This window comes from Lynx rufus, unplaced genomic scaffold (genome assembly GCF_022079265.1).
Source record: "Lynx rufus isolate CCGP_SWC_20201006 ecotype Redwood Valley unplaced genomic scaffold, mLynRuf1.p SCAF_1, whole genome shotgun sequence".
NCBI lineage: Eukaryota > Metazoa > Chordata > Mammalia > Carnivora > Felidae > Lynx > Lynx rufus.
In genome coordinates, this window is record NW_025814823.1 from 135,809,708 (window position 1) to 135,836,404 (window position 26,697).

At 38.2% G+C, this 26,697-nt stretch overlaps 1 protein-coding gene across 1 annotated transcript in view; it reads left to right on the plus strand.

The window, feature by feature from the left end:
* The first annotated feature begins 779 nt into the window (after nt 1-779).
* Nucleotides 780-26,697, plus strand: part of SLC30A5 (solute carrier family 30 member 5) — a 36,307-nt gene continuing 10,389 nt past the window's right edge. Inside the window, exons 1-11 of the mRNA XM_047087490.1 lie at nt 780-1,092; nt 10,428-10,550; nt 11,717-11,783; nt 13,672-13,757; nt 17,457-17,544; nt 21,486-21,573; nt 23,002-23,078; nt 23,313-23,483; nt 24,702-24,990; nt 25,167-25,375; nt 26,166-26,323. Coding sequence (XP_046943446.1) covers nt 1,010-1,092; nt 10,428-10,550; nt 11,717-11,783; nt 13,672-13,757; nt 17,457-17,544; nt 21,486-21,573; nt 23,002-23,078; nt 23,313-23,483; nt 24,702-24,990; nt 25,167-25,375; nt 26,166-26,323 — 1,439 coding nt within the window. The 5' untranslated portion in view covers nt 780-1,009. The remainder of the gene's footprint in view (nt 1,093-10,427; nt 10,551-11,716; nt 11,784-13,671; nt 13,758-17,456; nt 17,545-21,485; nt 21,574-23,001; nt 23,079-23,312; nt 23,484-24,701; nt 24,991-25,166; nt 25,376-26,165; nt 26,324-26,697) is intronic.

Consider the following 26,697-nt stretch of genomic DNA (forward strand, 5'->3'; position numbering starts at 1 on the left):
AGCCAGAGCAGGCACAGACAGTGATTTCTCAATCTTTTATAGGTTATTAAGACTCTTTATGTATATTCAAATTAAGTACAGTATTGTAAACCGCTCCAAACTCCATTCCATCTCCCAACCCAGTCCACAAATTCCCCTATGAGTAATAATAACAGTTAACATTCACTGATTACTGTGTACCTTTCAAAATGTTCTAGACATTTTCACATAACATATAATCTTCCCAACAACCCTATGACATACATATTTCTATCCCTATTTTACAAATAAGAAAATTGAGGTACAGAAAGGCCAAGAGACCAATTATTAAGTGGCAGAGTTACAATTGAAACTGACAGACACAAGAGCTCACGTTCCTAAATTTTTAGCAACAGAAAAGAAAAAAAAAACCCTAATAAGGCCTGGTCCTCCCTACCCAAGATTTACTGATGTACCAGGATTAAGGAGCATAGTCTAGCAGCCAAATTTTAAAAGATACTGTATTGTATTTGATCACACATTGTCCATTTTCTATGCCTTCTTCCGCGGTGCTACAAGAATCGGCTGTATTCCTGACGGCACAGAGGTGGCGCTGCAGGGACAGGTAAGCGCGATGGCAGCGTCAATACGAGGAGCTGATCCCGAGAGACGATCCGATCCCGTCACCCGTGTAGGCGGTGCCTAAGGAAGGGCAAGAGAAAGCGAGTGTTCTGTTATGCGCAGGCGCAGGGCTGGGCACTCCCCCGGGAGTGAGGGCTGCTGGGCCCGATGACGTGGCCTGGCAACGTCCGCTCCGGTGCGCCTCGGGAGAGCCCGGCGCCGCCGGAACTGCCCGCGGCCTAGTCCCGACGCGCGTGTGCTAGTGAGCAGGAGCCGGGGACGGCGGCGGCGGCGGCGGCCTGGCCTGTGGGGACCCGAGGGGGCCGCTATCATGGGGGAGTGACGCGCCTGCGCCCGCTGTTCCGCGGCAGCGGCGAGACATGAGGAAACCCCGCGGCGGGGGCAGCGGCGGCGGCTCCTGAGCCCCGGGATGGAGGAGAAATACGGCGGGGACGTGCTAGCCAGCCCCAGCGGCGGCGGTGGCCTCGGGCCGGTGGACGTGCCCAGCGCTCGGTAGGTGTGACCCACCCGGCTCGCGCCTCCGGAGCGGCTCTCCCACTCGCGGACCCGGACGGCAGCTGCCCCCCGGGCGCGCGGGCACCGGCGTCCCTCCTGTCCCATTGACAGCCCGGTGCGCCCTCAGCTCAGCTCGCGCGCGCCGGGAGCCGTCCGTCCTCTCCCTTTGCCTCGGGTGCCTGTGACTTTCATTGGCTCCCCTGTTGCCCGCTGCAGAATGAACGCTCTAAAACCCAGGGCCGTTCTGCTGGAGTTTCTGGTCTGTTCAAGGCAGACCGTTAACCTTCGCTCTGCCAGCCGGCCCACGGGAGACGTTTCTCTGGTCTGTGACAAACATTTCTCTTGGCTCTTTCTCCCTGCAACAGTAGTTTAGTGACTACTTAACCTTTCTGGCGTCTCCCTGCGTAAGTTAGGAGAAGGTGTCACCATCTTCAGGCGAAGAAACCAAAGTACAAACGGATGAACTTCGATATTCAGGTTAACCCCGTACATCAAAAATGCAGCCCGGCATCTAGTTTTCTTTATCTTTCTGATTTTATTTTCTTATTATTAAATGAGAAATGTGTGCTCATGGTAAATACAAAAAAAAAAAAAACCCACCTCAAACACTACAAAAATTTCTAGAATGAAAAGCGGAAATACCACTTTACCAGCCCCCCCCCCCCCACCATGTTCCCACTAACCTGCAGGGGTAAGTACAGTAACCACTTGCGAGTGTCTCCTTCTTGATTTGTCTTAAGTTCTGAAGTAGTGTCAAAGATGCATAGAATTCAGCCCAACGGTTTTGTTGGAATTGGTATTTAGTGTCTTCATTTTTAATGAGGTTCTGTTTTTTCCTTACTCCTTTTGAGATTTAAAGATTGTTTTGATAAATCCTTTGAAACTGTAGAAATAGCGTTGCTAACACACCTTTTTTTACTGAAAAGGAAAGAACACATAAAATGCTGGAACAGAACTTTAATCAATTGCATTTTTGTAGTATAAGTTTAATTTTCTAATCTCTTGTAAATAACAGCATCACATATTATTGACCGAACCATGACAGGGAAATGCAATAGGCGATTCTGGTCTGGATTTTCGTAGTAGAGGGAAAAAATTGCTGTAAAGAACAGTAATAGGTCTGTTGACAAAATTAGACCACGGGTGATGAAGTAGCATAAAAATGTTAAATTTTCTGAAGTTGAAAACTTTTCCTGATTTTATAAGAAAATGTCCATGTTCTTAGGAAATCCAAATTTAGGGGTAAAAAATGTGTTGTACGTAACTTATTCTTAAGTGGTTGAGGAAAAAAACGCATGTATTTAAAGAGAGAGAGAGGGGCGCCTGGGTGGCGCAGTCGGTTAAGCGTCCGACTTCAGCCAGGTCACGATCTCGCGGTCCGTGAGTTCGAGCCCCGCGTCGGGCTCTGGGCTGATGGCTCAGAGCCTGGAGCCTGCTTCCGATTCTGTGTCTCCCTCTCTCTCTGCCCCTCCCCCATTCATGCTCTGTCTCTCTCTGTCCCAAAAATAAATAAACGTTGAAAAAAAAAAATTAAAAAAAAAAATAAATAGTTTCAAGCTATTATTTATTCAGGATATTACTATGTTAAGTAGATGTAGTAAACAGTGTTTTGCTTAGCAGAACTGCTCTTGTAGTTCATTAGAAAAATTCAACTCAGGAGTGATTGCATTTTTAATAGATACCCAGTTGCAAGCATTGTCCTTTGCCTAGACTAATAATCCAATACTAGTTATAATCTGCAGCAGAAACTAGTTCACAAATCCTTTACTTGTGGGTATTTTTATGCCCAAATTCACAATTTAAAACAATTGTTTAAAATCCTTCTTTTCGGCTTCTGTAAGTACTCTTTGCAGGAAACAGGGTGACGGTCAACATTGTTGGACACCTGTGTCCGATGTGCTTTGAATATAGCATCTAATTTAATCCTTAATACAGTGCTACAGACTACATAATAGTATCCTTGTTTCACAGATCAAGAAACTGATATATAGAAAAAAGTTTATTGTCGGAAGTTAACAGAAAGAATAACTGAACTAGGAATCAGTTATCCTAAACCCCATGCCTTACATGCACTGATTTTGTTTTTTGTTTACTGGAGAACCATGAGCTGCTGCGCTGGGCAAAGCCCAAGAAACACATTTAGACCCAAACCCAAATTTCAGTAATTCCAGGTTTAGAGAACCAGAGATTTTTGTAATCCTATATATAAAAGACCAGTGATATGTTTGATGGAACTAGTTAATGGCAAATCATGATTTATAACTTGAGTAGGTTAAGTATGTCTCCCAGAGTTGCCCAGAAAGTAGCTCAAAGACCACTGCCCCTGTTGAAGAGCCTCCCTCTCCTCACCCCCACATCTTTCCTTAGTAAGTAAAGCTTTTCAGGGTTTCCCTGCACAATATGAACTACAGATACCTACTTATTAGTATAAGGTTATTTCGCCTTAGCTGGTGTTTCATCTGTAGGCCAGCAGGAAAACTTCGTTCAGACTTTAAAAATCAGAGTCCAGGGCAGCTGGGTGGCTTAGTCAGTTGAGCATCCAAGTCTTGATTTCTGTTCAGGTCACGATCTTACGGTTCATGGGTTCGAGCCCCACATCGCACTCTGTGCTGACAGTGCAGAGCCTGCTCTCTCTCCTCTCTCTGCTACTCCCCCGTGCTTGCACATGTGTTCTCTCTTTCTCTCTCTATCTCAAAGAAATGCTCTCTTTCAAAATAAAATCAGAGAGTCCAACTTTTAACTAAATGTTAAAATAATTTTCCTAGTTTAATAATAGTAGCAAAAATCTTCAACATGTTACACAGAAAGTCACATAGCAATATCAAAATATGTGTACAATTGTAAATATGTCAATATATAATATATGCATGTGTCTACGTGGAAGTGCAAAGGAAAAGGCTTGGAAGGATGACCAGTTGGTCACCTATGAGGAGGAAGTTAGGAACCATTTTACCTAAAATTTTAATAACAAGCAGCTTCTCAGGAATTACTTTATAGTCTCTGTAGTTTAAAAATTAAAAAGGGAATAAAGAAAATTAGTGTCATCATAATAGAGGGGCACCTGGGTAGCTCAGTTGGTTAAGCATCTGACTCTTGATTTTGTCTCAGGTCATTATCTCTCTGTTGTGAGATCAAGCCCTGTGCTTGAACCTGCTTAAGGTTCTCTCCTTCCCACCCCCCCACCTTCTGCCTCTCCCCCCTCAAAAAAATTAATTTTTTTAAAAAAGATTATAATATGGGGCACCTGGGTGACTCAGTCGGTTACGAGTACAACTTAGGCTCAGGTCATGATCTAGCAGTCTGTGAGTTCTGCCCCTCTCCTGCTCGCACTCTCTCTCTCTCAAAAATACATAAACATTGGGGCGCCTGGGTGGCGCAGTCGGTTAAGCGTCCGACTTCAGCCAGGTCACGATCTCGCGGTCCGTGAGTTCGAGCCCCGCGTCGGGCTCTGGGCTGATGGCTCAGAGCCTGGAGCCTGTTTCCGATTCTGTGTCTCCCTCTCTCTCTGCCCCTCCCCCGTTCATGCTCTGTCTCTCTCTGTCCCAAAAATAAATAAACTTTGAAAAAAAAAAATTAAAAAAAAAAAATACATAAACATTAAAAAATATAAGGTAAAAAAATAAAAAATCATAATAGTAGTAAGTTATCAAGAACTATTTTACTTAAATTAATGTTCCTTCTGACTAAATCTTGTGTTTGAAGTACCAAACATTTATTTTAAAGTTTTATTAATACTTTAAACAAAAGTAACTTAGAGGCTTCTGGGTGGCTCAGTCGGTTGAGCTTTGGCTCACGTCATGATCTCGCGGTTTATGAGTTTATGAGTTTGAACCTACCCAGGTGCCCCTCTATTATGATGACATTAATTTTCTTTATTCCTTTTTTAGTTTTTAAACTACAGAGATTATAAAAGTAATTCCTGCATTAGGGTCCTCTTTCCTCCTCTGTCTCTGCCCTTCCCCCACTCACACTTTCTCTCTCTCTCTCTCTCTCTCTCTTGCTCTCGCTCTCACTCTCTCTCTAAAAAATAAAAACATTTAGAAAAATAATAAAAATAACTTAGAAATAATTTCTCCTATTGCCCCATCTTGGCAGAACAATTTTATTAAAGATAACTTACCTTTTCCTTAATAACTTCTGGTCATTATGATCTGGTTAATTGAGCTTAAATACATTTATTCGAAGGCTTAATCCTAGTATTAGTATTTTCCAAATGCTGCTGTCTGCTTTGAAATACCCTTTCCCTTTTCTTCCATTGTAATTCCTACGTAGTCTTTAATACACAGTTACACATCTCAAACTCTGAAGACAGACCTTTGCTTCCAAAGTTAGAGTTAGTTGCTTCTACATCTATTTTAAAAGTCCCATTACTTATTTGGGTCGCATAAATACTTGTTTGCTTGCCTCACTTTCTTAGGCCTCAGACTCCTTGAGAGCGTTGTCTCTATTAAGAGTCACAGATAGCACCTAGAAATATATTTAGTTGTAACTAACCAAACTAAGAGCTTTAAACAAATAGGGATATATTCGTCTCACATAAAAGAAACCAGCGATTGCAGGTATTTGTTCAGAACCTCAGTGATACCATCTAGGACCCAGATTCTTTGCCTCTGCTTTCTGCCATCCTAAGTGTATCAGCTTTCATATTCAGGCTTGTTAGAAGATGGATAACACTTTTTAGATAATGTTAACATTCTGATAACATTTTTTAGATAAAGCTCCTCCCTTGAAGGCAGAAAGAAGACAGAAGCATTTCCAGCTGGATCTTTCCCTTTTATCAGGAAGAGGGAAGGCTATACTTGAAGCCACCCTGTCAGTCTTCCCTTAGATCTCATTGGCCATATATGGCATCTGGCATATAGTACGTGTGCAAACAAAATTTGAAGAATGGCTAACTAGCCCCATGGAGAATGTACAAGGCTCTTTGCTGACATTGAGAATTCCCACACTGGTGATTTTTAATGTATGTCTGTCTGGTTTTCCCGGTCTTTGTTTTTCCTCTCCCTATCTTGACATTGTTGTTCTTTGTGTCCTTGCTTCTATCCTACTGCCTTATTATTACACCTAATTAAGAGCTTAAGGAGTAAAGCCCTTGAGGTTTCTAGTGTCCCTCTCTACTTGATTTCATTCTTTTCTTTCATTCTGAGTCCATGCCTGGGTTGCTGATAGTTCAGATTGCCACAAGCTTGGACTACCACTTAAGGTACTCTGTTTTTGCACTCTATATGTTACTGTATGAGATGGTACTGTAACGCATAAGTGTAGTTGTAGAGTTCGCATTCTTTCATTTGGCGAACATTTGCTGACCACATATAATGACGGTCCCTGGGTTTTGAACTAATAGTGGATTTCTAGCCCAACTTTCATTTTCGTTGGTTAATTTTGAATTGCTACCCTGACCAGAATATTTACTTAGCATTCATATAGTTAATATGTTCACTGTACTAAAGTCTATATGACTTTTTTTCTCCAGCTTAAATGGGCCAAAATAGAAATCAATCCTAGGTTTTAATGTGCATTTTGTCTTTCATATTTAAAGATGATTTTGGGGCTCCTGGGTGGCTCAGTTGGTTAAGCGTCTGACTTGGACTCAGGTCATGATCTTGCAGTCCATGGGTTCGAGCCTTGTGTAGAGGGCTCTATGCTGACAGCTCAGAGCCTGGAGCCTGCTTGGATTCTGTCTCCCTCTCTCTCTGCCCCTCCCCCACTCACACTCTGTCTTTCTGTCTCTAAAAAATAATTTAAAAAAAATTTTTTAATAAAGGTGACTTTACTATTCGTGTAGGCCACTACAAATGTATAATTTAAAGATGATTTTACTGTTTGTGTGAGCCACTATAAATGTGTAATAATTACAATGTGTAATAAATTATTATGAATGTGTAATGTGTAATTGACATGGGAACCCTCAAAGCCTTTGGATGAACTTTGATTTTGTGTGTGACTTATTAAAAAGAGCATACTTGGGCACCTGGCCAGCTCAGTCAGTAGAGCATGTGACTGTTGATCTCCGGATCGTGAGTTCAAGCCTCACGTTGGGCATGGAGCCTACTTAAAAGATAAAGGGGTACCTGGGTGGCTCAGTCAGTTAAGTAACAGACTGTTGATTTCGGCTCAGGTCATGATCTCATGGTTCATGGGATTGAGCCCCCTGTCAGTCTCTCAGCTGATATCATGAAGCCTGCTTGGAATTCTCTTTCTCCCTCTCTCTCTGCCCCTCCCTCATTTGTGCGCTCTCTCATTCAAAATAAATTTTTAAAAAATTAAATAAATAAATAAATAAATAAATAAATAAATAAAGCGAGCATACTTAAGGGACAGGGGCTTGACCCTAGCTAACTTTGTGGGCTTTAATTCCCCAATCTGTGACAGGAGAGGAATTGAACTAGAGAATTTCTAAGGTGTTAGTGTTCAGTTTTTTCTAGCACAATGTACATTTACTTTCATACTTGTACAATTGCTAGACATTTGGTAGATTTCTTTTGTTGTACTGTGTGTTTTTAGCCAGTCTACAGACAGTACAAAAACAAAACACACTTGGGGTGCCTGGGTGTCTCAGTCAGTTGAGCTTCCGACTCTTAATTTCAGCTCAGGTCATGATCCCAAGGTCGTGGGGTCGAGCCCCACCTGGGGCTCCACACTCTGAGTGGAGCCTGAGTAAGATTTTCCCTCCCTTCCTGCCTCTCTCTCTCTCTCTGTCTTTCTCTTTCTCTCTTTCTCTCTTTCTCCTTCTTTCTCCTGTCCCTCTCCCCTGCCTGTGTGCATGTGCTCTCTCATGCTCTTGCTCTCTCTCTCTCTCTCTCTCTCTCTCTCATAAATAAATAAATAAATAGATAGATAGATAGATAAATCACTTTATTTTAAAGGTGTAAGTTTGCATTTTTCACAAATGTGTAAACTTATGTAACTTCCATCATAATCAAGTTATAGGACATTTTTTATTATCCCAGAAAATCTGATTTATCTTTTTTTTTTAATGTTTATTTTTGAGAGAGACAGAAACACAGCATGAGTGGGGGCGGATCAGAGAGAGGGGACACAGAATCTGAAGCAGGCTCCAGGCTGTGAGCTGTCAGCACAGTCTTATGTGGGGCTCAAACTCACAAACTGTGACATTGTGACCTGAGCAGAAGTCAGACGCTGAACCAACTAAGCTACCCATCGCCCCCTGATTGATCTTTTAAACAGAAATTTTAAGAAAGTTTATACTGATCAACAAATGGGTTAAATGGGAACTTCTTTAGAATGCTTTAGGATGTGACTTACATGATTTGACAATAACGTTTTTATTAGCTTTTGGGAGATTAATTTTCACATAGTTAAAATCCCCAGTTTGCACTTATAAAAGGCCCCCCAGATTATGTTCATGATAAGAAAAACCACTTTGCTTCAAATCTTTTTTTCTTTTTTTAAATTTAGTATGATACTATCTGGACTAAAACAGAAAATGAGCCATCTTGGCTGGTGAAGATGCTGAGATTCATTCTTTCAAAGACTAAAATTTATTTTAATAATTGCATCAAAATCTTCCTAAAATCTATATTTTCATGTCTTCTTAATCAGATTACTGTTTGTTTAATGTAGTTTAGCTCTTTCATGTTAATTCACTGCCATGGCACTTGATTATTCACATTCATCAAGTTTTATACTGTCCTATATACATTGATATCCCCATTGATGTCAGATTATTTTAACTCTGAGTGACTTAGGTTTCTTTTAAAATTCTGTTTGCTTTTTGAATTTTTTCTCCCATTGGTAGAGACTTCTCATCTCTGCCAGTGTGCTAGCCTTGGACATCCCTTACACCTACTTTTTAATGTACTAACACCTGTTTGATGTAAACTTAAAAAATGGTCTCCTGAGCATTACTTACACAAGATCTCCTATTAGGGTGAAGGAAAAAATATTAAATTTCTCAACTTTTTATTTCTTTTTTATTTCTAATTTGTGTATGTTTTATAATGTTCATTATTACAGTATTCACGGTTCAATATTACACGGTTACAATGTACACACAGGTAATGGGTTTCATTCAAAGAATAATGGTTTTGTTCTAAGAAAACTACTAGGCTAGAAAACTGAAGTAATTTCTTCCCTAATTTTAGTTTCTTTTTCAAGAGCTCCTTTTTTCTTTTTTTTATGGCAGCTAATTTTTTCATGCGTGCAATATTCTTTCTTATATCTCAGAGAATATTATTTATTATTCTTTGTTGTTTTCTGCTATTACCTGTAATATCTTTATCTGTTAAATTTGTTGTTTCTGTTTGTTTGGCCTTTCATAAGCTTATCTTAAAGGATTGATTATCTATGTTTGCTATTCATATTTGAGTGAGGGCTAAAAAGCTAATTAGAATGAATACCTGTGTGAGGCGTAACCCTAGTGGATCCCTAGAAGGGTTCTGCTGGGAGATTGCAGCCCAGCCGTTAGGATATTGGAGGTAGAAGAGGAAGGGGAGGTGGGGTGGTGTTAAGAAACTTCCTTTAATTTCCATGGTTTTATTCTAGCACTTCATGCCTCCTCTCTTTGCCTTTTGTCTAGACGTCTCCAGAAGCTAAGCCTCATCTGTCCTGTCATGATTGAGGAGAGGTAGTTGCCTGGCTCTGCTGGGTGAGAATGTGGGGATCTAACTACTTGGAAGACTTCTTGATGCTTCTCTTTTTAACTCCCCAGGCCTTTCTCAGGTGCTTCAGATTCCTGAGCCTTTACAAGACTCTGTAGGGCAGGTTGTTTGACTTTTCAACCATGACTTTCACTGCAGCCACATAGCAAAGCAGAGGAGGGGTAAATCTAAGGCATTTACCATTCCTCTGTTTCTTCCTACAGTGTGCTCTTCTAGTTTCATTGCAGGTAGAGTTTGGTGTCTGTTTTTCAACAGACTATCCACACACATACACACATATACATAGACACATGGTCTATACATTGAAAAGAATCTGGGGGCACCTGAGCAGCTCACTTCGTTAAGAGACCATCTCTTGATTTCTGCACAGGTCAGGATCTCACGGTTCATGGGGTCGAGCCCTGAGTCAGGCTCCACACTGAGAGCACAGAGCCCACTTGGAATTCTCTCCCTCTTTCTCTGCCCCTCCCTCCACCCTCTATCAAAATAAATAAATAAACATTAAAAAGAACATAATCTGCAAGTATATATACCAAAATATTAATAGTAGTTATGTAGATGGTGAGTTGTTTGGGCTTTTGTTTGATGTTTTTAATGAATATCTGAGGTTTTTATAATGATCCCAATACTTGTATAATAAGAAAAGAACAGATGACAGAGTTCCTTGTGATTTTAATGATACTGAAACTTGTTTCTGCTTTTATTTTTCAGATTAACAAAATATATCGTGTTACTATGTTTGACTAAATTTTTGAAGGCTGTGGGACTTTTTGAATCATACGATCTCCTAAAAGCAGTTCACATTGTTCAGTTCATTTTTATATTAAAACTTGGGTGAGTGTGTGATTCCGTTTTCCTTATGTTTTATTTATTTGAAACTCCTGTTTTAACTGAGTATCTTTAAGAAATTTTAGATAGAATATATTGTGCTATTTATCCCTCCTCACTAATGTATGATAATTTAATAAAAAAATAGAATACCTAAGGTTAGAGGTACAAAGAGAATTTTTTAAATGATTATTGTACTGTATTAGCTTGCCAAAACTAGACTTATACTGTACTTTGCATTAATGAAGTTTTTGTAGATTTTTTTTAATGTCCACCTTAATAGAAGATTGCTAAGTTCTCATATCTGTTTCAGCGTTCAGTCTGTTGCAGGATCTCTTTTATCAGTTAACCTCTGAAGAGCTCCACTGTATACCCCTGAGAGCATAAAAGTGAAAAGAGCAGATAATTTATTAGAATTTTTGTAAAAATAGTTTTGATGCTACAGTTTCCCTAAGAGAGTCTCCAGACCATACCACTGGTGTAGTTCAGCCTTCCAGCAGGTAGAATGTTACCTGAGACTTGTCTTGGCACAGATGTTCCTTATTTTCTAAGTTAATCTGTGCTGGGTTTTGTTCATTATATGTTCCCTTCACACTACAGGGTCCTCATATAATATAAATTTACATTATTCTGCATATTGCAAGAAATTCTCTGTAAATAAAGTTTCTCTAGATCTTGAGATTGATAGTGACCACTTTCTGTTAATAACAGTCTATTATTAAAGACTCCTGGGAGTTAATTTTAGTAATTATGGAAAGTGATTCTTTACTAGGAAATTTTAAGCAGTTGTATGCATTTTTATATAATCATTTTGGGAATGTGAAACCTAAAGACATACAATAAGTACTTTCTTCATTTCTTTTATTTCAAGATTTGTTATTAAATTTTGGAGAAGATAGATTTTTTTTTTTTTTTTTTGGTATTTCCCAGTATGAAAAAACATTGAGACTCCTTTTGTGGCTTGTGAATTGGTTCTGAAGATAATTACAAAATAAGCATTCCCCAAAATGTTGCAGTGGAAGCTTTATTTGAATAAATATTGTTCTCCAGTATAATTTTTTAGAGGGTAACATACCTTTCAAGTTCTAGTGTATTTGTTTAAGATAAATATCTTAAGATTACACCTTGTATATAAGACAAATATTAATATATTAATGTTTCAATATCCACAGAACTGCATTTTTTATGGTTTTGTTTCAAAAGCCATTTTCTTCTGGGAAAAGTATTACCAAACACCAGGTGAGTTTTTTGCACAATTCTTTTTTCCTAGCAGCTTCCTAGTTAGTGGGCCAAGAGACAGTGCCCTTTCTTTGAGCATGGTTACTTAAAAAATGACTTAAGTACACAGCAGATTATTTCCAGAGTTAACCTGGTCTTGATTTGTCTTTCAGTATTGAGGCTTTAAGAGTAAACTAAAGTGTTAAGATTACAGAATGTTTAAACATGCAGAAGAGGGTAGTACCTGGCTGGCTCAGTCCGTAGAATGTGTGACTCTTGATTTCCGGGTTCTGGGTTCGAGCCCCATGCTAGGTGTAGAGATTACTTAAAAATAAAATCTTTTTTTTTTTTTTCAATATATGAAATTTATTGTCAAATTGGTTTCCATACAACACCCAGTGCTCATCCCAAAAGGTGCCCTCCTCAATACCCATCACCCCCCCTCCCCTCCCTCCCACCCCCATCAACCCTCAGTTTGTTCTCATCTTTTAAGAGTCTCTTATGCTTTGGCTCTCTCCCACTCTAACCTCTTTTTTTTTTTGCTTCCCCTCCCCCATGGGTTTCTGTTAAGTTTCTCAGGATCCACATGAGAGTGAAAACATATGGTATCTGTCTTTCTCTGTGTGACTTATTTCACTTAGCATCACACTCTCCAGTTCCATCCACGTTGCTACAAAGGGCCATATTTCGTTCTTTCTCATTGCCATGTAGTACTCCATCGTGTATATGAACCACAATTTCTTTATCCATTCATCAGTTGATGGACATTTAGGCTCTTTCCATAATTTGGCTATTGTTGAGAGTGCTGCTATAAACATTGGGGTACAAGTGCCCCTATGCATCAGTACTCCTGTATCCCTTGGGTAAATTCCTAGCAGTGCTATTGCTGGGTCATAGGGTAAAAAAAAATACGAAGAAGAAAGTAGAAAAACATTAAGGTATACAGTACTTTTTTTGTAATGCAGTATCCTTATTCTGAAATATTTATGAATGAGACATGGAGACATACCCAAGAAGCTAGTACAAGTGTCATGAGGAGGCAGATAAAGCATAGGGGTTAAGAATGAGGCTTCTGGAGGCAGACAGATGCATATTCTGTCTGTCCTTACAAACTTTTACTTTGAACAAGTTAATTAATTTCTCCCTTAATATTTTCACCTATGAAATGGAGTTAATAATACCATTGTAATGAAGCTGTGAGGAATAAATGAATTAATACATATAAAGTTCTTGAAGTAGTGCCTGGGATATAGTGACTATGCAGTAAGTATTAGCTGTTACTCTCATCTTCATTATTATTTTCTATAGACCCCTGAAGTTCAGGATACATAGCAGAAATGTCCTGCATTTTGCATAGTCACCTCATATTATCACCTCTTTGGACAGTAGAGGTATATCCTACTACGTGTTTGCTGTATGCCACAACTTAGAAACTTGTACTGCAATTTTTTATTAAAATGACAAATGTAGGTACCTCTCTTTTAGAGACCATGCGTGTTTTAAAAATGGGATTAATATTTTAAACCCCATCATAACTTTTTTTCTCTTTTGAAGTAATTAAAGCTCTGAATATCTCTAGAAAAGAATTTAAAGACTAAAACAATACATGTTCCTAGCAAAGTAGTGAGAAACTAATGGAAAAAAAAAATTATACTCTATAGAAAAAGATCTCAAAATCTAACAACAGATGAGAATATAGAAAATGGAAAACAGACTACTGTCTTACAAATCTAGATTTAGTCAAAGGATCTTAACATTTTCTATTTAATTTCAAGATACGTAATTATTTAGCCTTTAAAATATTTAAGTGCTACCATTATTTTCTTTCCCTATGTGTTTTGTTTAAGATTTTGAGATAATAGCAAAACATACATGAGTAAAATTTTTAACTTTTTGTTTCCATTTATAGTGGATCAAAATATTTAAGCATGCAGTTGCTGGGTGTATCATTTCACTCTTGTGGTTTTTTGGCCTCACTCTTTGTGGACCACTAAGGTAAAAGTGCATATTTTGAATGTTTGTGTTTCTTAATTTTGAATATTAGTTTTCTTCCATTATATATAATATCAAATGCTTATGTTATGTGCAAATGCTTCTATCACTTGTATAGCATTGGATACAATTCAACATATAGAGTGGGGGAGAGAGGGAGGGAAGGAGAGAACCTGTTGAATTTGTGGTCTAGCTTTTGGTGAACACCATTAATGTATTGTTCATGATCTGTCATGATATTTTAATAGTTAAGAATCTAGTTTCAGGGGCGCCTGGGTGGCTTAGTTAGGCATCTGACTGGCTCAGTTCATGCTCTCACGGCTTGTCAGTTTGAGCTCTTTGTCAGGCTCTGTGCTGACAGCTCAGAGGAGCCTGCTTCAGATTCTGTGTCTCTCTCTCTCTGTCCCTCCCCTGCTTGCACTCTGTCTCTCAGAAATAAATAAACATTAAAATTTTTTTTAAATCCAGTTTCAGAAAAGTTTTAGCATAGGTGGCTTTTTATCATCCCTTGGTGATCCCTTTTAGCAACTAATTTTAGAAACTAAAAGGTCTGAAGTGGTAAATAAAATCAACCAGTAGAAGAGCAAAATCTTTATTTAAACACTTTTTTCTTCACTACTCTGAAATACTCTTACCAACAGAAAATTCTTAAAAAATATGGTTGTAAACAAATGTCTTGACAACAGTGTGTCAGTCATCAGATTAAAGATGAGTTAACTCTCATATTCCCCTAGATCTATATAGAGCAATCTTTTTGTGTAATGGACCAATTCCCGGGGGTGGGGGGTGGTGTTTAAGGGCCACTTAATAGGAATTGTAACATGTACAACTCTGCATAAACATTTTTTATGCTTCTCTGTAGCTAAAGGGTTTTACTCATTGATTGAAAGTATAAGAAAAAGTACCTGGCCATTGTTGGGAGGAGGGGGGTATGATGATGAGAGGAAAGGAATAAAATTAAGGATATTTTAAAGAATCTCACTCAGAATAATGGGGTAGACAGAGTAAAAATGATAGGTGGAAAATGCTTTGTGAAAATCCTTTCCCCTCTTTTGGCTAATAGAATAGCTTCCAGGTTTGAGTCCCTTTAGCTTGTTTACTGTGTACTTCGTCAGATGCAGGGTATACATAATTCCAGATGTCATGTCCTTGTCCATGACAGCAGCAGCATCCTGGAATGGTAGGTAAGGCAGCTGGATTTTCGCAGCTTGGGAGAGCTTTTTCACTTTATGCTTGAATATGATTAACAGTATTATCATCTCTAATATTTTAAGTTTCTTTTCCATGAAATTATGTTTTGTTCTGTATGTTATTAAATCACTGTCCCCACATATTAGGGTAGGGAAAGAAGGGGAAAATTGTTAAATTCTTACTTGACTCCTTATTTAGTCCTCTACTTCCTACCCTTAAAATCCCTCACTGCCAGCTCCTGTGCCAACACTGCCCCTCTCATTCTTTTATTAAAACCATCGTGCAGGGTGCCTGGATGGCTCAGTCGGTAGAGCATGCAACTCTTTTATCTCAAAGTGGTGAGTTCAGGCCCCATGTTGGGCATGGAGCCTACTTAAGTTTTAAAAAATAAAAACTATCATGCAGTTTCTTGACTAGAAAGACTTTGTGGAGTTGTGTTTGGGTGGCTCATTCGGTTGAGCTTCTGACTCATGATTTCAGCTCAGGGCATGATCCCAGGATTATGGGATCAAGCCCTACAGTGGGCTCCATGTTTCCTGTGGAGCCAGTGTAGGATTCTCTCTCTTTCCCTCTGCTGCTGTCCCTCATGCACATGTACACACACACATACTGTCTCTCTCTCAAATAAAAAAGACCTCTTTGGTGTTCCATAGCCTGTCTCATTTCAGGTGGTATTACTCTTTTGATATATTTATTTTCTTAAGTCGTACCTCATAATCATTAATAGAATTAAAGTTAGTATTGCTGTGTTCTGTATTATAGATTTTTGAGTAAAGAGAAAAAATGAAAATGTGTTAAAAGAGCAGCTGAAAATCTTACTATTTAGATCCTATAAGCCCTGTTTTTGCTGGTGATAGTTTTTCAAGTTTTTAAAATATTTCACACAGATAAGAGAGGAAATATGTTTAATAATAGTGAACATTTACGTATCCAACATCCAGTCCCCCAAATAAAATCTTACCAATACTTGGGGGCACCTGGTTGGTTCAGTCAGTTAAGGGTAGTGACTCTTGATTTTGACTCAGGTCATGATCACACAGTTGTGGGATCAAGCCCCACATGGGGCTCCTCACTGAGTGTTGAGCCTGCATAAGATTCTCTCTCTCCCTCCTGCTGCCCCTCCCCTATACCACATGCTCACTTGTGCATTCTCTCTCTCAAAAAAAAAAAAAAAAAAATATATATATATATATATATATATCTGTATATGTGTATATAACACATGTATATATATGGGGATCCTGGGTGGCTCAGTTGGTTAAGCGTCTGACCCTTGATTTCAGCTCAGGTCATGATCTCATGGTTTGTAAGTTCGAGCCCTACATCAGGCTCTGTGCTGATAGTTCAAAGCCTGCTTGATATTTTCTGTCTCCCCCTCTCTCTGCCCTTGTCTGCTTTCTCTCTGTCTTGAAATAAATAAACTTAAAAAAAAAAAAATACCTACCTTACCAATGCCTTTGAATGCTGGTGTTTCCCTCCTGACTGTATCCCCATCTCCCCCTACCCTTGGGTGTAGTCAGCATCTTAAGTTTTGTTTTTCATTTTCTTGGTTTCGTTTATAGTTTTTTCACATATGTACCTAAGTCTTTTTTTTTTTAATGTTTAATTGTGGTTTTTTTTAATGTTTACAAGTTTTTTACTTTATGTACATAGATGATTTTGCGTGTATGTTCTACAGTGTACTTTTTTGCATTTAAATTTATGTTTGAGACTTGCCCATCTTGATGCATGTTATATATATATAGTTCATTTTTATGGCAATTTTTAAATATAAGATTCACATACCTTAAGATTCATTCCTTTTTTCTTAGTCCATTTGGGCTGCTATAACAAAAATACCAAAGACTGGGTAGCTTTTAAACAGCACAAATTTACTTCTCACAGTTCTGGAAACTGGCAAGTCTCAGATCAAGGTGAGGCAGATTCACTGTCTGGTGAGGCACTGCTTCCTGGTTTCTCTATAACCTCACAGGGCAGAAGGGGCAAAGGGAGCGCTCTATCGTCTTTTATATGAGGGCTTTAATTCCATTCGTGAGGGGATTCACACTGGGGATTGAGTTCAACATATAAAATTAGAGGGGATGCAAACATGCAGTCTATAACACATTTAAAGTGTAGTATTCACCATTTCTTAATATATTCATATAATTTTATTCATTTTTTACTGTTGTAAAATAGTCCATTGAATAGATACACTCTAATTTATATTTTTCTCTTACCAGTAGCATTAAGTTGAGGCTACTGCAAACAAAGCTGGTATGAGCAACCTTCTAAGTGTTTCCTGGCACACGTACACAAGAAATTGTTGTGATATAATCATGCAAGTAGTATTACCGGGTAGATAATGCCAAAAGGTAGCTAATTCTAAAGCATTTGTACTTATTTATTTTTCTCAGTGTTTTATGAAATCAGGAATAAATACTTATTTTCTCTTACTCTTGTTGAATTCATGCTTCTTGGTAAAGATCAGATATATTTTATGTGAATGATAATGTTTTTGTATTTTTCTAGGACTTTGCTGCTATTTGAACACAGTGATATTGTTGTCATCTCACTACTCAGTGTTTTGTTCACTAGTTCTGGAGGAGGACCAGCAAAGGTATAATTTTCTTTTATTAGTTACTTGAAAATTGAAAGTATATGTGTAAAGTATTAACTAAAGCAATTAAATAATATCTTTTAGCATTTAAAAGAATGTAAGGGTGGGGGCGCCTGGATGACTCAGTCAGTTAAGCACTGACTCTTGATTTCCCTCAGATCATGATCTCCCAGTTCGTAAGTTCGGGCCCCACATTGGTCTCCTCACTGACAGCTGGAAGCCTGCTTGGGAGTCTCTCTCTCTCTCTCTTCCTCTCTTTCCGCCTCTCCCCCCATGCTTGCCCACACACTTTCTCTCTCTCAAAAATAAATAAATAAAAGAATTCTGGGGCTTTTTCTGCTAATTTTAACTTTTTCTTACAAACTTTTTTTACTTTTTATTCCAAAATCATCATATGTTCCCAGAAAGTGGCAAAAAGAGCATGAAGAGCACCCTTCACTCAGTTTCAGTGGTAACTTCTTACCCAACTCAAACACGCTATGGAAACCGAGAAATTGACATTGATATAATCCATAGACCTTATCAAGATTCAGAACTGTTTGATCACCACAAAAATCTCCATCATGCTGTAGCCAAGCCTGTCACCCACCTTATTCTTTCTTCTTTCTTTTTTTTTTTTTTAATTAATTTTGAGAGAAAAAGAGCAAAGGAGGGGCAGAGAGAGAGAGGGAGCGAGAAGCAGGCACTGAACTGTCAGTGCAGAGCCCAACCCGGTGCTCCATCTCACGAACCATGAGATCATGACCTGAGCCAAAATCAGGAGTCAGCTGCTTAACCACCTGAGCCACTCAGGTGCCCCTCGCACACCTCATTTTTAACCCTTATTTGTCATTTTTGGAAAATACCTCAGAACTTGTTATAAAGTCTAATGAGCATTTTGCCAACTAGGCAGCTTTATTTATCTTTTTTTTTTTTTTTTTTGAGAGTGCACACATGAACGGGAGAAGGGTAGAAGGCTTGGAAGAGAATCTTAAGTAGGCTATACACTCAGTGCAGAGACCTACTCAGGGCTCAGTCTCACGACCCTTAAATCGAGAGTCAGACATTTAACCTACTGAAGGTACCCCAGAAGCCTTCTTTATCTTAAATAACTTAAGAATTATCCTTCTTTGGTAAATGAGTCATAAATCTGCAATTCCAAATTCTTAAAACTACAGTATTTCTGTTTTACCAAATTGAATGCTTTCTGTGCATGGTACATTGTCCCAGTTACAGGGAAAAGGAGAAATAAAGATAAATAAGGTATAGTAGTCCGTGTTCTAAAAGGAGCTGTTTCAAGCTGAGTATTGGAGGCACATGAATAAAATTAAGTGAACAAAGTAATATGCCAAGGAGAGCAGAGAGACTACCAGGCCATAGATTTCAAATAGGATCATTAATATTAAAGCATATGCCAATATTTTTTTTCTTTCAATGTTTATTTTATTTTGAGAGAAAGAGAGCATGAGCAGGAGAGGGGAAGAGATAGAGGGGCAGAGAGAGAATCCCAAGCAGGCTCTGTGCCATCAGTACAGAGCCCAACAAGGGGCTCGAATTCACAAACCATGAGATCATGACCTGAGCTGAAATCAAGAGTTAGTTGCTTAACTGACTGATCCACCCAGGCATACCCTGTATGCCACTCTTTCTTTGATCCCATTCATATATTACGCCGTAATAAATGTCAAGTGGAGCACCTGAGTGGCTCAGTTGGTTAATTGTCTGACTTCAGCTCAGGTCATGATCTCACAGTTTTGTGAGTTCAAGCCCCACGTTGGGCTCTGTGCTGACAGTTTAGAGCCTAGAGCCTGCTTTGGATTCTGTGTCTCCCTCTCTCTCTCTGCCCCTCCCCCGCTCATGGGTTTTTCTCTCTCTCTCTCTCTCTCTCTCTCTCTCTCATTATTTTAAATAAATAAATATTTAAAAATAAAAAAATGTCAAGTGGATTGAAGAGTTTTGTGGACACAAATATATAATAAAATAAATGTAGAATTAAAATATGTAAAATGTATTAAATAACATAAATATATAACACAGAATAATATAAACATGTATAATATATAAAATAAATATATGTAAAATAAAATAAATTATGAGGAGAAAACCTTCTGAGCATAAAAGCAGTGGGAAAAAATCACAATGGGAAAACTCAGTAAATTTGATTTCATTATGATTATAACCTTCTATGTAACAGAAGTCATTGTGCAGACAACAAACTAACAATAACAACAAAAATTACCACAAGTAAAAGTTTTACATTTCTTTTAAAATATAAATCACTCAAGTAAGTTAAGAAAAATGCTTAAGATTCTCAGTAAAAATGATCCAAGGGCAGGGAAAGACAACTCACAAAAGAAATACAACTGACTTTAGGGGCACGTGGATGCCTCAGTCAGTTGAGCATCTGACTATTGATTTCAGCTCCCATCATGATCTCAGTCTCATGATGTGAGGTTGAGCCCCACGTCAGGTTCTGCACTGACAACATGGAGCCAGCTTGAGATTCTCTCTCTCACTCTCACTCTCACTCTCACTCTCACTCTCACTCTCTCTCTCTCTCTCTCACACACACACACACACACACAAACACACACACACACACTAAATGTTTTTTAAGAAAGAAATAAAAATGACTTAAAAACAAAAAATTTGGGGCGCCTGGGTGGCGCAGTCGGTTAAGCGTCCGACTTCAGCCAGGTCACGATCTCACGGTCCGTGAGTTCGAGCCCCGCGTCGGGCTCTGGGCTGATGGCTCAGAGCCTGGAGCCTGTTTCCGATTCTGTGTTTCCCTCTCTCTCTGCCCCTCCCCCGTTCATGCTCTGTCTCTCTCTGTCCCAAAAATAAATAAAAACGTTGAAAAAAAAATTAAAAAAAAAAAAACAAAAAAAAACAAAAAATTTGTTGCAGTTAGACTCAGAAATGAGAGTATAAATCATATATATTTTCTCATTAGTGTGTTACAAATCTGGGCATCTATCCACCAGCAGGGTTTTTTTCTTAGCTGTGACTGAAGCACTACAAAATTTCATTTGCTCTCTTTGACAAAAGATTAAATTACATTCTCCATAGCTGGGTATCGTTGATATTGTGTGGTTTATGTGTACTGACTTTTGTCAAAATATCCACCACTCTAAGAGAATTTATCAAGTATAGTGGTGATCACATTAATGAATAGGACTCTCACTTTAAATTTTAACTTTTATTTAATGAAAGTGTGTGGTAGTACACCTATAAATTTATAAATACAGAATGTATAATAATGCATTTGGATGTATAATAATGTATTTGGATGGCTTTTATACCCAAAATTCTGAAGTATTTGCATAAACTAGGCAGTATGTTCCTCCTATGATTTTTTTTTTCATCAAAGTCCTTTCCTGGAATGAGAATATAAAATTTAAAAATTTATCAGCTTTTAAATGCTCTGCACCTTTACTGGATATGAGAAATGACTGCCAATTTTCTTAATGTGCCCTCTTAGTTCTGTTTCCATAGAAGAGTCATAACTAGAATATTGATATTATTATCAATAATTAACTGTAAATTAACTGTCTATCACTTGCATGTTGTAGAATAAAGTAAGTTCATGCTAATAATTCTGTAGCTTCTTGAGCTTTTCAACCCGAAGCAAAATAACATTTAGGGATATTAATTCTGCAAACATAAATGGTTTGTGCATGGTAACATGCCTAGTCCTATGAACAAGGAGACAATTGAAGTCATCATTATTATGTGCCTTAAATGCCCTTAAACTATTCTGCAGAATTTGTTGTAGCTCTTTGCTTTTTTTATCTGTTAATACTGCTTATTTATGTTATATAGTAGAAGGGCTTTAATGTCAGATGTTATTTTTTCTTCACATATTTATTTGAAAACAATTTTTCTTTAGTATTTGTATAGTCATGGTCTTAAAAATCAACTCTTAAAATAGTCATCCTAAGTAATATTTTCTTCATTTTCAGACAAGAGGGGCTGCTTTTTTCATTATTGCTGTGATCTGCCTATTGCTTTTTGACAATGATGATCTCATGGCTAAAATGGCTGAACACCGTATCCTTTTGCAATAGATTGGAATTATATAGTCTTGAAAATAGGAAACTGGCAGAATGGGACAAGAAGGATTGAATTAAACTGATCAGTCATGAATGAAACTTCCATGAGTTAATGTAGGTATTCAAATAATGAGTAAATTTATTCTAAATTAAATATTTTATGGCATCCTAATCAATATATTCTACAGAGACAGTGAAAGAATATTTTAGAATGTCCTGGTGCTTAAAACAAAACAAAAAAAAAAGGATTTGCCAGTCAACAAAATCAATCTGTTGGCTCCCTTGTAACAAATTTAACAATTCAAATACTTGATTTAGAAGTCAGTTGCAATTATTAAATATAAACTTTTTTTTTGAAATTTAATGAAAAATCTTTGGCATCTTCTTGCCGAAAAGAAAAAGTTGAAATTCCTTAACCTGGTAATCACTCTCTTGCTCTAAACTGTTATTTCCAGTTCAGCTTCTACTCTTCTATAACCCCAACTTTCCAGTCAAATAAGTATACCCTTTTTCCTCTACAAACAGACATGCCTTGTTCCTTCCTGTCCATACCCCTTTGCCCGCTCCACTTAGCAGAATTTGGAACACCAGTTTTAATTCTTCTGGTTACTGATACTGTTCTAGAGCCTGTTACTTAAACAACAGTTTACTTTCTTAGACTGAAAGAGGGTGGCATGACTGCAAAACCACATTGCTTGTGATAAGTCTCCGCCCCACCAACCCTTTCTACTTGCTGCTTTACTGAGGCTTACGTGGTCAGTGATTTAGAAATAGATTTAAGGGGCGCCTGGGTGGCGCAGTCGGTTAAGCGTCCGACTTCAGCCAGGTCACGATCTCGCGGTCCGTGAGTTCGAGCCCCGCGTCAGGCTCTGGGCTGATGGCTCAGAGCCTGGAGCCTGTTTCCGATTCTGTGTCTCCCTCTCTCTCTGCCCCTCCCCCGTTCATGCTCTGTCTCTCTCTGTCCCAAAAATAAATAAACGTTGAAAAAAAAAAAAAATTAAAAAAAAAAAAAAAAGAAATAGATTTAGGATTGATTCGACCTCTTGTTCTGAAAGAGCAACCTTAATTCCTTGGTAGGAATGGTCCAAAATGTTCCTTGGCCTTGTCCCTTTGCCCTACTCATAGTATGCATGCATATACTTTTGAAGGTTAACTCCTGAAATTTAACAACTGTATCTCAAGCACTATTATAATTGTTTTGGAGACAACAAAAATACAAGCCATTCCAATTTATAAATTATGTCCCAAAATTAAATATTTAATTGTTTTGTTTTTAAGGGCAATATATTGTTGCAGGTAGTCAGGTTTGGGGTTCCCAAACTAGACTCTAGTCAACACAAAATAATGTAGCTAAAATTTTAGGAGGACTTCAGAATTCAAAGAGTTAATATTTGGGGTTTTTCTTCCTTTACTGCAACTCACTTAGCTGAAGGACATCATGACAGCGCTCTAACTCACATGCTTTACACAGCCATTGCCTTCTTAGGTGTGGCAGATCACAAGGTATGTTCTTTTCTTTGTTCCTAACATAAGAGATTTTGAAAAATTACCACAACTGTAACTTTAAAAGTGCATTAAAGTAAGTTATCAGTAATTTACAGTACTGCCTGACATTTAAGTAGTTCGGTAATTTAGGATATGGAAAAAACATAATAGTTCCATTTCTTCCAATACTATGTATTGAAGGATTGAGTGAACCGTGTGTTTCTAATCAAACTTATGTAATTTTATTTATAGGGTGGAGTATTATTGCTAGTACTGGCTTTGTGTTGTAAAGTTGGTTTTCATACAGCATCCAGAAAACTCTCTATAGATGTTGGTGGAGCCAAGCGTCTTCAAGCTTTATCCCATCTTGTTTCTGTGCTTCTCTTATGTCCATGGGTCATTGTTCTTTCTGTGACAACTGAGGTAAGAGCAGGAATGTATTGGTCATAAGTAAAATGAATTGCTGTTACTTATAAATTTTAGTTCATTTCAGTACATTGTATTTTATTTCACTTCGAGCTTACAAGTGTTGTAAGTTATCCTTGCTTTTTTTCATAATTTTTGAAAAATTTTTGGAATTTTTATTGCTTATAGAAAATATAAATCAAGTACTATCACATATATATATATCCCTCCCATTCCTGTAGCTCAAAGGAATCAGTTAAAGACATAATTTAGGAGGTACCTGAGTGACTCAGTTAAGCATCCGACTCAGGATATCGGCTCAGGTCCTGATCCCAGGGTCGTGAGATCAAGCCCCATGTTGGGCTCCATGCTGAAAGGGAAGCCTGCTTGGGATTTTCTGTCCCTTTCTCTTTCTGCCCGTCTCCCACCCACATGTATGTACATGTGTGCTTGCTCTCTCTCTCTCTCAAAATAAAATAAATAAACATTAAAAAAAAAAAAAAGACACGGTACCTGGGTGGCTCGGTCGGTTGAGCATTTGACTCTTGATTTTCGCTCAGGTCATGATCTTGGGGTTTTGTGGGTTCAAGCCCTGTTTAGGCTCTGCACTGACCCTGTGGAGCCTGCTTGGTTCTCTCCCTCTCCCTCCCCTTCTCCCTCTCCCTCCCCTTCTCCCTCTCCCTCTCTCGCTCTTTCTCTCTCTCTCTCTCTCTCTCTCTCTCTGCTCTTCCCCAGCTAGCACTCTCTGTATCTCTCTCAAAATAAATACACTTAAAAAATTTATTTTACGTGCGGTAACGCAACCGATCCCGGAGAAGCCGGCGGGAGCCCCGGGGAGAGTTCTCTTTTCTTTGTGAAGGGCAGGGCGCCCTGGAATGGGTTCGCCCCGAGAGAGGGGCCCGTGCCTTGGAAAACGTCGCGGTTCCAAAAAAAAAAATTTATTTAAAAAAAAAAGACACAATTTAATACTTAACCATGTGTTACTTATACACAAGGATTGTGGATCACTTAGTATTTATAAAATTATTAAACCATAATGCTTTTGTTTTTTAATACTTTGGGGACTACTAGGAAAATGCAGTAATATTTTATATCTCTTATATTTTGGCATTTTATGAATCATATTTAATCACAGTATTTGTTTATATATAAAGAGATTAACTAAAACATAAGATATGAACTTTATACCTGTGCAGTACTGACAATTTCTTTTTTTCTTCTCTGTTTAATTTCTAGAGTAAAGTCGAGTCTTGGTTTTCTCTCATTATGCCTTTCACAACAGTTATCTTTTTTGTCATGATCCTGGATTTCTATGTCGATTCTGTTTGTTCAGTCAAAATGGAAGTTTCCAAATGTGCCCGCTATGGATCCTTTCCCATTTTTATTAGTGCTTTACTTTTTGGAAACTTTTGGACACATCCAATAACAGACCAGCTTCGAGCTATGAACAGAGCAGCACACCAGGAAAGCACTGAACACGTCCTGTCCGGAGGAGTGGTAGTGAGCGCTATATTCTTCATTTTGTGTGAGCACTTTTCCCCTTAGGAAATTTCATCTTATGGATTCTTGTGTGGAAGTCATTTACTTAATTTGGGAATTTGTTCAGTGCTTGCATTTAGTGCTGACAGGTACGGTGTTGGTTTGGTAGCTTAAGCTTTTAAAGCTTTTATAATGTTCATGGGTTTTTTTTCCTTTTTTTAGCTGCCAACATCTTAGCATCTCCTTCTAAGAGAGGACAGAAAGGCACTCTAATTGGATATTCTCCTGAAGGAACACCTCTTTATAACTTCATGGGTGATGCTTTTCAGCATAGCTCCCAATCGATCCCTAGGTTTATTAAGGAATCACTAAAACAAATTCTTGAGGAAAATGACTCTAGGCAGATCTTTTACTTCTTGTGCTTGAATCTGGTAAGATTTTTAAATATTAATGACATACCTTAAAAAGTTTAATCTTTTAATTTTGATATTTCTGGTAGAATTTTATTAATTACCAAAATTTCTGATCATCAGGGGCTAAAACTATATTTTCTGTAAGTAATAGGAAGATTACAGGATCATATTCAGACTACTTATGCAACTTTTGAGGCATTTTAGTTGCATCAGTTTAGCGTACTATTTCAACGTTTTTTGTTTTTTTTTTTTTTTTTGTTTTTGTTTTTTTTTTTTTTATTTTTGGGACAGAGAGAGACAGAGCATGAACGGGGGAGGGGCAGAGAGAGAGAGGGAGACACAGAATCGGAAACAGGCTCCAGGCTCCGAGCCATCAGCCCAGAGCCTGACGCGGGGCTCGAACTCACGGACCGCGAGATCGTGACCTGGCTGAAGTCGGAGGCTTAACCGACTGCGCCACCCAGGCGCCCCAACTATTTCAAATCAGTAAATATAGTATCCTGTAAAGATTTTTATCTACTTCTTACAGGATCTCACTACAGACCACAGTGCTAACATTTTGTAGCCTAGTTGATTGAGTTCTACAGTCATATAAATGAAACTGTCTCCTTTTAAATGATGTGTAAGATGAACCTATCTGATTTAGTATCTTAACAGTTTATATGAAATGAAATAAAATAGCAGTTATATCATCAAGTAAGGTTTCTGTAATAAACGGTTAAAATTGTCATGATTGCATTCTGATAAATGTATTGAAACAGTATTTCCCAACACATTCCTCCCCTATTTGTCTTTAAACATATTTTAGCTTTTTACCTTTGTGGAATTATTCTATGGAGTGTTGACCAATAGTCTGGGTCTGATCTCAGATGGATTTCACATGCTCTTTGACTGCTCTGCTTTGGTCATGGGACTTTTTGCAGCCCTGATGAGTAGATGGAAAGCAACTCGGATTTTCTCCTATGGGTAGGTACCTTGACCATCAAGGTGATATAACAAAATGAAAAAATTCTCAGGGCAAATTCCATCTTAGGAAATAAAATTTTAAAAAAAATTTTTTTTAATTTATTTTGAAAGGGAGAGAGAATATGCATGCATGCGTGAGTGGAGGAGGGGCAGAGAGAGGGGGAGAGAGAGAATCCCAAGCAGGCTCCATGCTGTTAGCACAAAGCCTGATGAGATCATTACCTGAGCTGAAATCAAGAGTTGGCCCCCCATGCACTGAGCCACCCAGGCACCCCAGAAAATACAATTGTATTACTTTTAATACAAATAATTTTTCAGAGCTTTTTTTTTTCTTTAATTTGAATTAAGTAAGAGGAAATAAACCAAGCATGATA